This window comes from Hippopotamus amphibius, chromosome 4 (assembly GCF_030028045.1).
Source record: "Hippopotamus amphibius kiboko isolate mHipAmp2 chromosome 4, mHipAmp2.hap2, whole genome shotgun sequence".
NCBI classification, from domain to species: domain Eukaryota; kingdom Metazoa; phylum Chordata; class Mammalia; order Artiodactyla; family Hippopotamidae; genus Hippopotamus; species Hippopotamus amphibius.
The window spans coordinates 24,462,952-24,476,420 of NC_080189.1; the positions used below are offsets into that span (position 1 = coordinate 24,462,952).

At 42.2% G+C, this 13,469-nt stretch overlaps 1 protein-coding gene across 2 annotated transcripts in view; it reads left to right on the forward strand.

The window, feature by feature from the left end:
* The window catches only part of RBM28 (RNA binding motif protein 28), a 31,932-nt gene extending 19,695 nt beyond the window's left edge, over nt 1–12,237 (forward strand). For both annotated transcript variants that reach the window (XM_057732731.1, XM_057732732.1), the window contains exons 13-19: nt 924–988; nt 3,450–3,608; nt 5,494–5,643; nt 5,964–6,038; nt 8,721–8,977; nt 9,554–9,653; nt 11,745–12,237. In XM_057732731.1, the coding sequence (XP_057588714.1) occupies nt 924–988; nt 3,450–3,608; nt 5,494–5,643; nt 5,964–6,038; nt 8,721–8,977; nt 9,554–9,653; nt 11,745–11,879 (941 nt within the window). In that variant the 3' untranslated portion in view covers nt 11,880–12,237. The remainder of the gene's footprint in view (nt 1–923; nt 989–3,449; nt 3,609–5,493; nt 5,644–5,963; nt 6,039–8,720; nt 8,978–9,553; nt 9,654–11,744) is intronic.
* Nucleotides 12,238–13,469: the final 1,232 nt, after the last annotated feature.

Here is a 13,469-nt window from a genome sequence, read left to right on the forward strand (position 1 = left end):
GAGTAGTTGGCCCCTTGCTGTGACAGTGACCTGACAATAGTATGTTCGGGGCATATTTCGAGTTAAAAACCCCGTGTCTTCTTTAACAGCGGTATATTATTATTCCACTTTAGCAGATGTGGCTTTCTGTTAGGAAGCCTTCACCCCGTTCGTGGGTTAACCAGTCCTGTTCTTTCTGACTGCTTGCCTTTAGACCTTTTCGGCAGAGGATTAGCAAGGCAAAGAGGGAGGAAAAACCCAAATTACCTTTGCCTCTTGTCATCATTTCTGATAGGTTTTCTGAAGGAGTTGAAAATTATGACTAAAATTACTCTTTTGGATTACTCATGGATTTTAAATATGCACTGAGTACCTTTCTCTCAATGTCAGAAAGATAATCAGGAATTAGCTTTAATTAAAACAAAAGAGACTCCCTTCCTCTAGGTCACCTGCTGCACAGCCCGAACTAGCAAATGGGAGGCCACTAGCCTTTGAGACTCGGCGCTGTGTTACAATGTGGCTGTTTTCTAAGTTGGCTTATCTCACTGCTTAATAATGGCTCCCAAACACATGAGCAGTGAAATTCCAAGGGCAGGTTATAGGTAGAGCATTTTTGCATTCCAGATGCCTAAAATGTACTTATTTCCAGAACTTCCTCTAGGCCTTTCCATCTGACTTTGGGCATGTACATGAAATTTTTTGAGGTAAAGGAAGAAGAGGAACAAAATCACAAAATGTTTAGAGTTTTAGTTCTTGAGAGCAGCTGATAGACAAGAACTTAGCCCTGTAGCCTATTTCTGGACCTACCCAGATGCCACTATGTCCTGGCCAGCATAGTCCTCTGGGTCCTGTGCAGAGAGCTTGCATCATTCAAATCACATTCCTTTTATTGCTCAGTGAAAATTCCCTTGCTGATGTCTTGGCCTTTTTCCCTCTTTCTGCAGTGATTCGTGCTGGGACGAAGGCTGCAGAGGGTGTCAGTGCTGCTGATATGGCCAAAAGAGAACGAGTGAGTAGATGAGGCAGCAACCTTCAGGTTCTGCATGGCTTAATATAAATCGATAAATAATAATAATTGAATGCTAGAGATGCTCATCAAAGAGCCAAGCAAGTATCCGTCACAGGTGCTGCTTACACTATTGTTAGAAAACAAGCACACAGGTGAAACAGCAACTAACGCAGCTTTATACATAATATCGTGTCAGCATTATATGCCGTTATAAGAACTGGGTCTTCTTATTTTCCTAATGCTCAGCAGTAAATGTTTGCCAGATAGTATGCTTCTAGATCATGGAGTAGACACTGAGAGGCTCAGGCTGTATATAACTAGGTGTCAGTATAAATGCAGAATAACATAAGAAAGGAAGGTCAGAGTGGGCTAGAGTTAGTAAGAAAGGAGATGTAGATGTGGGTCTTGGAAGGGAGAGGTAAGAGGTCTGTTTTGTCAGGGGGAAGGTGGTGTCTCCAGATTATAAAATCATTTTAGGAAAACTCCATCATATTATGTGATTTTCACTGATAATTGATACTATTGAATTCCTTTGCTGTTCGGCAATTTTTGTTCCGTAATTTTTACTTTTGCCCCATAGAGCTTACTTTCCAAAAGCTAAGCCAGCCCAGAATGGTAACAATGCATGATCAGTAACAGAATTAGATACAGAACCTGACAGTACAGAAGATGATGGACAGAGATGAGGATATAGTGATAGCAAGAGGCAGCGTGTACAGTCTCTAGACTAGTGTTCTCAGCTTTTTAGGTAGTGAGCATCTGGAAATCATGGTATTTGGGGGGGCACTGTATGCCCTTTTCTGATCACAATGCAATAGTGGCACATTTAATTAATCCCTTAGAGTGAATTTTTATAGCAAAAAGCTCGCTAGATTATATGCATCATAATTCACAGCAAGCACAGCTTTTCCTGGGAGAAAAATCAGACTTGAATTTAGGCATGATAACCTCTTCAAATATCCCTTTTAATATTCATTTCCAGGGTATTTGTTTATTTTGTGATTTGTTAGTACCTTTACCAAACAAGAAGCAGCAAGAATGAGACCTGATAAAAGAAAAAATTTAATTTAAAACTGCTTTTGGCCTTCCCTGGTGGCACGGTGGTTAAGAATCCGCCTGCCAATTCAGGGAACACAGGTTCGATCCCTGGGCCGGGAAGATCCCACATGCCTTGGAGCAAGTAAGTCTGTGTGCCACAACTACTGAGCCTGTGCTCTAGAGCCCTTGAGCCACAACTGCTGACGCCCGTGTGCCTAGAGCCCACGCTCTTCAACAAGAGAAGGCACTGCAACGAGAAGCCCGCGCACCACAACGAAGAGTAGCCCCCGCTCACGCAACTAGAGAAAGCCTGTGCGCAGCAACGAAGACCCAACGCAGCCAATAAATACATAAGTAAATAAATAAATAAATAAATAAATTTTAAAAACAAAAAATTCCTTCTACTGAACTGCTTTTAGCAAACTAATCAGGAGAAGAATGTCATCTTTTAACTTTAGAGACAGGTTGCCCTGGGACCAGTGCTTTGTGCAGCATAGTTGAAGCTCTAGAAAGTTTGAGGCCGTTGACATTTCTTTGCCTCAAGGTGGCAGAGTTGAGATGACACAATATTCTATCAAGTATTCTTTAAATAAATTCCATTTCCTTTTGGAAAGACTAAATAGTTTGAGCTGATGGGTAGGTAAGGACTTGGCATAGATGTTAACTACAGTATTTATTATTTGCTTGGGGCCAGGTTTGAGCTTGGGATTTTATGCATATTACCTCATTTCAGCCTCACATCAGTACTGAAAGATTGGTATTGTATTTTGATCCACAGTTCTACTCTGTAGGTGAAATCACTGAGGCTTAAAAAGTTTTATGGGTGGATTTTTAGGGATGGATTTCTAATTCATTCTGACTCCAGAGCCCATGATCTTATCACCTTCCCACCATCTTGCCTCCTTGAACCTTTCTTTCTTGTGCTGGGTATTATTATAAGGATGCAACGTAGGTGATTTCCCTCCTTTTTTGTAGGTGTGTGATTATTGGATAGGGGTCACGTTTCTTTCCTGTTGGAGAATTATGAGCCTGCTTTTTTTTTTTGTTAAATATTGATTTATTTTTATTTTTGGCTGTGTTGGGTCTTCTTTGCAGCACTTGGGATCTTCGTTGCGGCATGGGGGATCTTTCGTTGCAGTGCATGGGCTTCTCTCTAGTTGTGGCCTGCTGGTTTTCTCTTCTGTGGTTGTGGGCGTGGGCTACACGGTGTGTGGGCTCTCCAGTTGAGGCACATGGGCTCACTAGTTGTGGCGCGAGGGCCTAATTGCCCCACGGCATATGGGATCTTAGTTCCCCAACCGGGGATTGAACCCGCATCCCCTGCATTGCAGGACGGATTCTTTACCACTGGACCACCAGGGAAGTCCTGAGCCTGTGTTTTTAAAGGGTGGATTGTATTGTTAACAATTTGTTGTTCTTTCAGTTCGAGCTGCTGAAGCATCAGAAACTCAAGGACCAGAATATCTTTGTCTCCCGGACGAGGCTGTGCCTGCACAATCTCCCAAAGGCTGTGGATGACAAACAGCTCAGAAAGCTGCTGCTGAGTGCCACTAGAGGGGAGAAGGGGGTGCGCATCAAGGAGGTGAGAGTTAGCTCTGCCCACTCAGAACTGTGGTACTCATCCTGAGTCACATTAAGTGTTTAGTACAGGCTGTGGTGCTGACAGATTGACAGATTTTCTTTTGGATGCATTGTCAGCAGACAAGGCTGAGTTTGGTGGTTTTCATGGTTGGGGCGTCGGGGTGGGGGGGTGGTTAATTTTTTTTCCTCTTCTAAGAACTGCCTTTCACATCTGACCAAGTTGCAGCAGAATGTGAGAACGTCTCTGCCCTCATGAAATAATTTAGCAAGCACTTACTGAATACTTGCTGTGTTCTCAGCATTGTACCAGGTGCTGTAATGTTAATTTTGTTGTAGAGAAAATAATCTGTGTGCTTTGCTCTTTAGAAGAGCATTTCACTACCATTTAGGCTCTCACCTTATATATAGTAAGTCCTCAGCCCCCTGTGGTGAGCATAGGGAGCCACCTGGGTCTTCAATAGTGTGTCAGACAAATTCTGGACTCACACTAAGACTCAGTTAGGCTGTGTGAGTACAGAAACCTGTGCTGTACCCCCACAGCACCCCTGCATTCCTCTGTCGTAGCACTGACTACTCCACTGTCCTGTGATTGTCTGTCAGTCATTTCTCCCAACCGGACTGAGCTCTTTGAGAGCAGGTGTTACCTCATTGTTCCCAGTTCTTGGCATAGTACCTGGCACATAGTCCTCTCTTGATGAGTGTTTACTGAATGAGTAACACGGCCAGTGTTATGAATCTGCTTTGCTCTGATTCATCACCATAAACTATTTTCCAACTCCTGGAAATCCTCTTCAAAACGTATGATATTGGTATTTGGGGCATTCCAGGAGAGAATGTGAACAGATCAGCACATAGCTGACACCACTCTTGGTAAAACTGTTCACAGTAAGTGTTACTGGCATAGAGGTCAGTGGTGTAATTCCTCATTAACACCTACAGTACTTAGTAAGAGTCTGCACGTTTAACACCTGTCACCATTTAGAGAAATGTGTGTGTGTGTTACAATATTTGCATTATATTGAATTTCCTCTTTCTTTCATATGTGTAAGTATAGTGTCTGAATAAGATAGTAAGCCTCTTGAGGACAGAAGCCTCATTTTATGCGTTTCTTGATTTCCCTACAGTACATGGCACATTTTTAGGCACAGAGTAGATACTGGACATACACCAAATGCAGCGTCCAAGTGTCCCCAATACCTAGACTTCTCCGTTACATGACAACTACAGCTTCCAGGAGTGAAAGCATGTAAACGATCAGTTTCCCCAAAATAGCCTACTGTTCTTTGGTGCCCCAGGCTGTCTATGACAACTTAAGGATATAGGGAAAAATCATGCCAGAGAGGATCTGAGCTCTGAGCAAAGACAGCTGAAGCTTCTTTCTGTGTTTCTCAGGCTACATGTTGGGCAGGATCTTCCCCATGCCTGAATTTTCTTTCTTACTTAAAGCCATCAGGCTGTCATCCTTCCCTTCTTCAGTAATTTCCTTTCTGAGTGATTTGTTCAGTGAGGAGATCCACAGATGGCACTTCAGCCTCAGTGCTAACATATACAACCCCAAGTACCATGTACCTTTCAGTTTGAATGTATTGTCGTGTCAACAGTTAACTATTATATTTTTTCCTTGGGAAGTTTATTTTATTTACATGCTTATTTGTAGGTCTATGTTGATGTCTGTAAACTCTTGGAAAGCAAGAAAATATCTATTTAATTTGTTTTGTGCTCTCAGTAGGTGTATTCTAATAAAACAACATTCATAAGTGCTATTCCAGTAAAACTCTTGTCATGGTGATATAGATGAAGACTGTTCCAATAACTTGATTTCTTGTTGAAGCTGTTAAGGATTTTCATCCTTTAATTATTGATTCTTTTTCTCGTCCTACTCATAGTGTCGGGTGATGCGAGACCTTAAAGGTGCTCATGGGAAAATTAAGGGTCAGTCCTTGGGCTACGCCTTTGCAGAGTTCCAAGAGCATGGGCATGCACTGGCAGCCCTACGCCACATCAACAACAACCCGGAAGTCTTTGGGCCTCAAAAGGTGAGCCTCATCCTGTGGGGGGAGGGGGGGGGGACATGTCCCTCTGAGGGCCATTTGCGGAAAATTCTCTGACGTTTGTGTGGTGGGTAAGAGTGGCAAGGCGATGGAGGAGTGAGCAGTGATTCAGCTGGTGAGATGATTAGAGGGAGCTCTGAGTTGGATAGCCTGCTTGCGGAACTGGCCCCTTGCCTGTAGGTAGAGTGAAGTGAGCAGCACCCTCTGACTTGCAAGAAAGAGGGTGGGGGGGTGGGGGGCAAGAGCTCATTGCACGCAGAGAGTGAGGAATCTGATGAATGACATTCTGTCCCCTTCTGCCACAGAGACCAATAGTGGAGTTCTCTTTGGAAGATCGAAGGAAACTGAAAATAAAGGAACTGAGGATGCATCGCAGCCTGGTACAGAGCTGAAATGTCTTTTCTGTCTTTGTTTTTTAAATTGTAGTTATATACACATCACATAAACTTTACTATTTTTAAGTGTACAGTTCAGTTAAAACAATTTTTTTTTCAGGCCATATTTAAACTGCTGTTTTGTTCAGTTTATGGTCCTGCCCCATTAGGTTCTTTGTTACCCTTTGCTTTTAGTTCCCTAGAACTCTGAAGGCCATCTCTCCTCTGCTGGGCTGGCTTGTGATAGAAGGGGGAAGAAAGAGAGGGGAGAATCAGACTGCTGTTGTTACCAGTCAGCAGTGCTTGTACTGCCGTGTTTGGTGATGGTTCGTGTCAAAATTAACAGCCAAGGTTAAGTTTTACATTACCTGTAGATTTCAGCTCTCTCTCATAATTCTTTTTTCTTCTTAGATGGCTCCAGAAGTGTGATGCCTGATAGTTTTAATACTGTTTTTAATCTAGTGTAGTATAGAGGAAAGAACAGGGACTTTGGCAACAGGAATACTCATGTTCAAATTCAGGCTCTGCCCCTTTCTGTGTTCCTTGGCAAGTTATTACCTCTCTCAGCTTCAGTTTCTAGTTTGTAAAAATAGGATTAACATCATCTACATTACACGGTTGTTGAGGATTAAATGAGCTCACAGTACTCATTCTCTTATCCATTTTGCCGCAGGACATAGAAGGCCAGGTTATTCTTGATACCATAACTCTTACAGAGCTCATTGATATTATACGTTAACTTGCGTGTATACCAAATATTTGCAGTGTTTTGGTGTCTTTATGTTGTATATCATGAGCATGACCTATAGAGGAGCAGTTTCCGTAGTTAATACAATGGCCCTGGGTTGGAAAAATCTGGGTTCTGGTTATTATTCAAGGCAGCTTTGTTATTGTAGTTGTAAGAATTATTTACTGCCTGAGTCAGAGGTGATCCTGTAGCTGCTGGCTTAGGAAATTCAGGTTGCCTGATTTGTTGCCTGTACTTAGGAACATACTGATCTTTCTGTGTAGGAGTGTCCCTCTCCCCTGACTCAGGGATACTTCTACTCAGTTTCCATACTCATGTTCCTCAAGTAGCATTTCCCCACCTCTTAAAAGAGATGACTTTATTACTTGTACTTTTATGAGCTTCCTTAAACTTTTTTTTTTAGTTTTTTACTTTGTTTATGTTTCTTTTCTCCACTGGGCTGTGAGTCCTAAAAGGTAGACACTTCATTCTTTCCATCTGTGCCCTTAGCACTTAGAGACTGGCACATGAGAGGCATGTACTAGATCTTTGCTGTGTCAGTGTGCCTATCTAGATTTCTGAGGTGAAAAGGACAAAATAACATTATTATTACTATATTAATTTCACATGAGTCTTCTTTTCCTACTCTCACTTCAGTGTGACATAAATCTGTAACATTATGTCTCCTTTCTCAGGTCATCTTTTCCTTATCTTCATTTCATTCATCTTTTCTCTAATGTTCCTCCTTTCTTTATGTGGATTCGAGTTTCTGACCTGTCATTTTTTCCTCTTAATAAATTCATTTAGTATTTCTTGCAAGGCAGGTCTACCAGTGATACATTTCTTTAAATATATATATATTCTTTTTTTTTATTTATTTATTTATTTATTTATTTTTATTTTATTTTTTGGCACACGGGCTTAGTTGCTCCGTGGCATGTGGGATCTTCCTGGAGCAGGGATCGAACTCATGTCCTCCGCATTGGCAGGCAGACTCCCAACCACTGCGCCACCTAGGAAGCCCTATATATATTCTTTAAATATATGTGTGTGTGTGTGTGTGTGTGTATACTTTTTTTTTTTTCCTTTTTCTCCTCACTGTGTGTATTGTGGAATCCCAGTTCCCTGGTCAGAGCTCAAACCCAGGTCCCTGGCAGTGTGAGCACCAAGTCTTAACCACTGGACCTCCAGGGAAGCCCCAAATTTCTTTAACTTTTGTTTGAGAAAGTTTTTGTTTTTCCTTCACTTTTGAAGGATAATTGCATGGGTAAATAATTCTAGGTTGGTGATTTTTTTCCCCCAAACTTTAAATATTTCATTGTATTCTATCCTTGCTTACCTGGTTTCCGAAGGGAAATCCAATGTAATCTTTTTCTTTTTTTTTTAAATCCAGTGTAATCTTAACTTTGTTCCTCTGTAGGTAATATATTTTCTCCACCTCTGGCTTCTTTCAAGATTTTCTTTTTGATTTTCTGCAGTTTGATATGATATGCCTCGGTGTACTTTTTTTTTTTTTTTTAATGTTCTGTTTGGTTTTTGGCTGAGCTTGCTGGATCTGTGGTTTAGTGTCTATCCTTAAGTTTGGAAATCCTCAACTCTTATTACTTCAAATATTTTTTTTTCTTCTCATTTCCATTACACATTTGTTACACCTTTGGTAATTGTCCCATGCTACTGGCCTTTTCTTGTCTGTCGTTTACTGGATTTTGAGTTTGGGCGTACGTGTACTTTGCCCCTATTTCTGCGTGTGGAAAGGGAAATGATTGTTTTGTGTCCCCCACCCAGTAACCATCTGTTACTATGTCAGGGCCTGTGAACTACTTGCATTCACTTTCCTACAGTCTCTCATTATTTGGGGGAAGAATTCCCCTTCTCTCACTAAGCTCGTTCCTCTTCTGCTGAGTATTTCCAGCAAATAAACCTCACCCAGTAACCAAATGGCATTCTGTTTTCTTATACAGCAAAAAGTGAAATCCAACTCTGCAACTGGTGAGCCCCAGCAAGAAAAACCAGAGCTTGGAAAAAAACAGCAACAGAAAGCAGCTAAGAGCCACACGCAGGAACAAAGCAAGGCCTCCGTGGAGCAGAAGGAGACGGCAGGATCTGTCTCATGGACAGGGTTCCAGACCAAGGCTGAAGTGGAGCACGTGGAACTGTCTGATGGGAAGAAGAGAAGAAAGGTCCTTGTGCTCCCCTCACACCGAGGCCCCAAAATTAGGTGAGATGCAGGATGGTGTCTGAGAGGGTTTGTTTTGCTTCACCCTTTTTCCTCTTTGTGGCTTTTGTTTGGATGAAAGGGCTGCTTAATGTGTGCCAGTCCCACATGAAGTATCTCTACACCAGCAGTCACTCTTGGACCAAATGGAAGCTGGAACAGGACTGGCAGAGGGCACCTCAGAGGAGCCTTTCAGGGCAGGCTTTCATGCGGTTTTTCTCCTCTTCTGAAGAGCTTCCTCCTGTCCTGATGGTGGTCTCTGTGAGCTGATGCCCACCTACTTGAGGTTTCTGTTTGGGACAACAGATTAGTGCTGTCAACAAGTCGATCTTTACAGAACTTTTGTTAAGTAAATGAAGTTTTTGAGATTCCCTTGAGGTTTTAAGCCAAAACAAAAAGACACGTATACAGATGTTGAGCCATAGGACATTCTGTTGCAGTATCCCTTTATAGCATGATTTCTCATGGGCTTAGAAAGAGCCAGTGTAAGAAAAGGCATTTTATCTTTTGGGCTGAGAGAAGCTCAGGGGTGCGAATTAGAGGAAGAACTCAGGGTGACACTTGACCATATTGTTTCAGGGTGCGGGACAAAGGCAAAATGAAGCCTTTCCCTCCCAAGAAGCCAAAGCCCCAGGTAAACCACCAGAAGCAAGAGGAACAGAAGTTATCTTCCAAGCAGGTAAGTTCTGTAGTCCCCAAGGCTTTGGTATAGCACAGCTCTGCCGGGGTCGGCAGCCACATGTGCCTTGACTAGTTGAGCAAAAGGAAAGGGCTTCTAGATTGCAGTTACATACAAGATGGCAACTTTTTAGAGGATGTGGAGGTACATGGTCCTAAAAGTGGGGAGAATAATAAAATGAACCCCATGTATTGGTTACTCTGCTTCAACAATTATCTTGTTTTACCTACCTCCCACCCCATCCACCCTGTGAGTATATTAAAATGAATTCTGCTTCGCTTGTAAATGTGCCTCATGTGGAAATGAGGTATATTGCTCAGAAAAATATCTCAGAATTCATCTCCAGCTAATGAGGCCTTATACACACATATACACAAACACATATTATACCATTATCACATCTAATGAAATTAATAAGCCCTTAATAGTGTATATGTAGCCCACATTAAAGTGTTCCCAGTTGCCAAAAATATATTTTCTAAGTTGGTTAGTATGAATGAGGTTCCAAACAAAGTCCATATGTTATACTTAGGTTTGTTTTTGTTTTTGTTTTTGTTTTCCCCTGCCGCGCCTTGAAGCTTGTGGGATCTTTGTTCCATGATCAGAGATTGAACCTGGGCCACCGCAGTGGAAGTGCTTAGTCCTAACCACTGGACAACCAGGGAATTCCCTATACTTGGTTTTTAAATTTCTTAAATCTTTTTTCCCCCTGTAATATCCAGTCTTCCTTACCACCCCCCACCCCCCATGCTGTTAATTTGTTGGATAAGATGGGTCCTTAGCCTTGGAATGTATTGCATTTTGAATTTAGTTGCCTTCTTCCTTGTGCTGTCATTTAACTTGTTCCTCTAACACCCCGTCTTGCCTACAGACTGGTCGTTAGATCTAGAGCCTTGTTTAGATTCAAGTTCAGTTTTCTTGGCGAGAGTATTTCACAGGTGGTGCTGTGTGCTTTGTGTTGCGTTGCACCATAAGGTGCATGGTGCCTGGTTGCCCCATTTTTAGTGATGCTCTGATTCATCAGTAGGTTTAGGATTGTCTGCCTTACTCCTCCATTCGTGAAGTCCCCCGTCAGCCTCCCATCTCATGGTCTTAGCACCCATTGATGATTGCTATCTAGATCTGTAGGAGGTGCAGAATGGTGATTTTCTAATCTTGTCAAACCTTTTGCATTTCTTAAGAAGAATTCTGGAAAAAAGAACCTTACCTTGTCAACTATTTAGTTACCATGAAATACCATTTGTGTAGGAAAGGCAGGGTCAGTGCTTGATTTTTTTTTTTTTTCTTTTATCAGTTTCCAGAGTAATGAGTTGTTTCCCTACCAGCCTCCTCTGATGACCAGTGAAATTTTTTTTAGTGTTGTGAATTCCTGAGTTTTTATGTACTTGATGTGTTTTAGTCATGCAGTCATTTTTCTTGTCCCATCTGAGGCCAGCAGAAGCCCCTTCAGGTTGACTCCTGAGTCCTTCTGACATGACCCTGTCTTTGAGAGTGTCCTTACATTCTAGTGCTGCCGGATGTCCCAACTTCTCTTATTTCTTCGTCAGTCCTGGCATTAGCTTCCAAGGAGCCCTAGTTCTTTTCAGTAGAAAGTGGTGGTCCTGCATTCTTGATCATTTGAGGTCAAATTTTTTTTTTCCTTGCCTGGTTCCTTTCTTTTAAGGGTACAAGAGGTAGTAGCTTCTCACCCTACTCAAGAAATCTCTGTCTCTCGAAAGCCCCTGACCCATCAGACTATCCTGTAGAGCTCTATTTGAAACTCCGTCATTCTTGGTGTGGAAAAGGGCAAGCAAGACCAGCCAGACTCGAGACTGACTCATCTTTGAGGAGATTCGTGTGAACATTTGGGAGCTGGAGTGGGAGAGGCCTCGGAAACACCTGGATGGTGTTTTAGTGGGGCCCTTCTCTGAGGCATTCCTGGTCTGATTTCTTAGCAATGGATGATTCTCACACGGTCACTCCTTGAAAGTCCCTCTTTTGGTGGACAGGATCTCTGAACTTACTTACTTTCTCCCTTGGCTGGTCTGAGGGTAAGGTAATACTTAATGCTTGAAACTGATTATCTTATGTGTCCTTACCTTTCATTTGTAGGTACCTAGGAAGAAAGCTAAGGGAAATAAGACAGAAATACGCTTCAACCAGCTGGTCGAACAATATAAGCAGAAATTATTGGGACCGTCTAAAGGAGCTCCTCTTGCAAAGAGGAGCAAATGGTTTGACAGTTGATGATGCTAGCAGACTGGGTAAGAAGCTGGATTGTGTGCTCCTGGTAGAGCCTTCTCGCCTCCGCTGTGTCACTTGGTGAGAGAAAGAAGCCCCCTGAGTGCACTGCCACTTTGGGCTGTGCACATCTGAACTTCGGTCCTTCAGTGAGTGGTGTGTGACTAGATCACCATAAAGGGGAATCTCAGAAAAACATCGTGATGCTTCTTGCATATTTTGTGTGAAGTCTTGCCTATAATTCTTATCTATTTTCATTCTTTGTTTCTCAAATGGAAACAATTATAAAAAGCACTCTTGACTGCTGAATTTTTAAGATGTATATTTTGTTAAGTGTCTTCTCTAAATGAGATATTTTGTGGCTTTTTGAATAACAGACTCTCATTTCTAATATATGTGAATCCTTTATTATTTATAAACATTTTGATACTCCTAACTCGAATTCAGTCATGTAGTCCTACATACTGCAGGCATTGATTAAGAAAGAGCAGAGAAAAATGATTTCCAACCTAATCTTTGAGGGTGGGAGAAACTTGGAAAGTAACTGAGGGCATGGGGCCTCACCAGGAGCAAGCCTGATAATTATCAATATATTATCAATATCTGATAATATAACAGTTATCAAACCTGATAATTGTTTGCCGAATGAGTAATTGTTGGTAGTTAACTAGAAATCAGTTTGCAGTGGCCCACAGACATTAGCCTGGCTGGTGCTAACCTACGTTTCCTCTCTTCCAGTGCCTCCTCCTGAGGACTCAGAGAGGTAGTGGGTGGTGGGGAGAGCAGTGAGCGTGGGGCCAGAGAAAGAGTGGGAAGTACAGCACAAAGTTCTTAATTCCTCAGCCCAGCCTGGTGCTGTCATAAGTGGTGCTTTCTTCAGAACCATTGCTGACCTAGGGATATGACCTAGGGGTATGCTGACCTAGGCTATTTCATTGCAGTATCTTGGGAAACCAGTGAATGCTCATAAATGCCCTTAATTGGTTTAAAGATGGGTAAAAGAGAGACCATGAGAACACTGAAAGCTTTTGGAGAGAACTGAAGGACAGGGGCTATACCTCCAGAGTTACCTTGAGACAGTGTAACTTGGAGAGTTTGAAATGTTCTGGCCGCATCTTGGCAACCTATCAGCCCTAGGATGGCCTGTACTCTGTGGAGGGAGTCAGGTATTTTACTAAGCGTGTAAATAGAATATCCACAGCCTTCCTGCCTCTAATCTGTTTTCCCTTGGCCAACTATCTGCTCACCAGACACTTCCCCCTAGTGTACAAATATCTATAAATTAGCGTTTAAAAATAATCTTAACATTTAGGATAGATAAAAATTGGTGTTCATTCAGATGGCTTTGCCAGATTTTCTTAGATCCGGATATTTCTTCTGAGAGGTTTAGCAACCCGGTATGTTTAAAACATCATTCAACTGTTCAAAAAGTTATTGCACAGTTCTTTAAAAAAGTAATAGGATGAATCATCCACTTTCCCAATAACCAGATTCCTTGTATGGTGTCCTCCTCTGGGATGCCTCACCATGGGTTATCTGGGCAGCTTCTTACGCCTGCCTCAAGAGTATTAATGCAACAAGAATTGTGCCCACTTC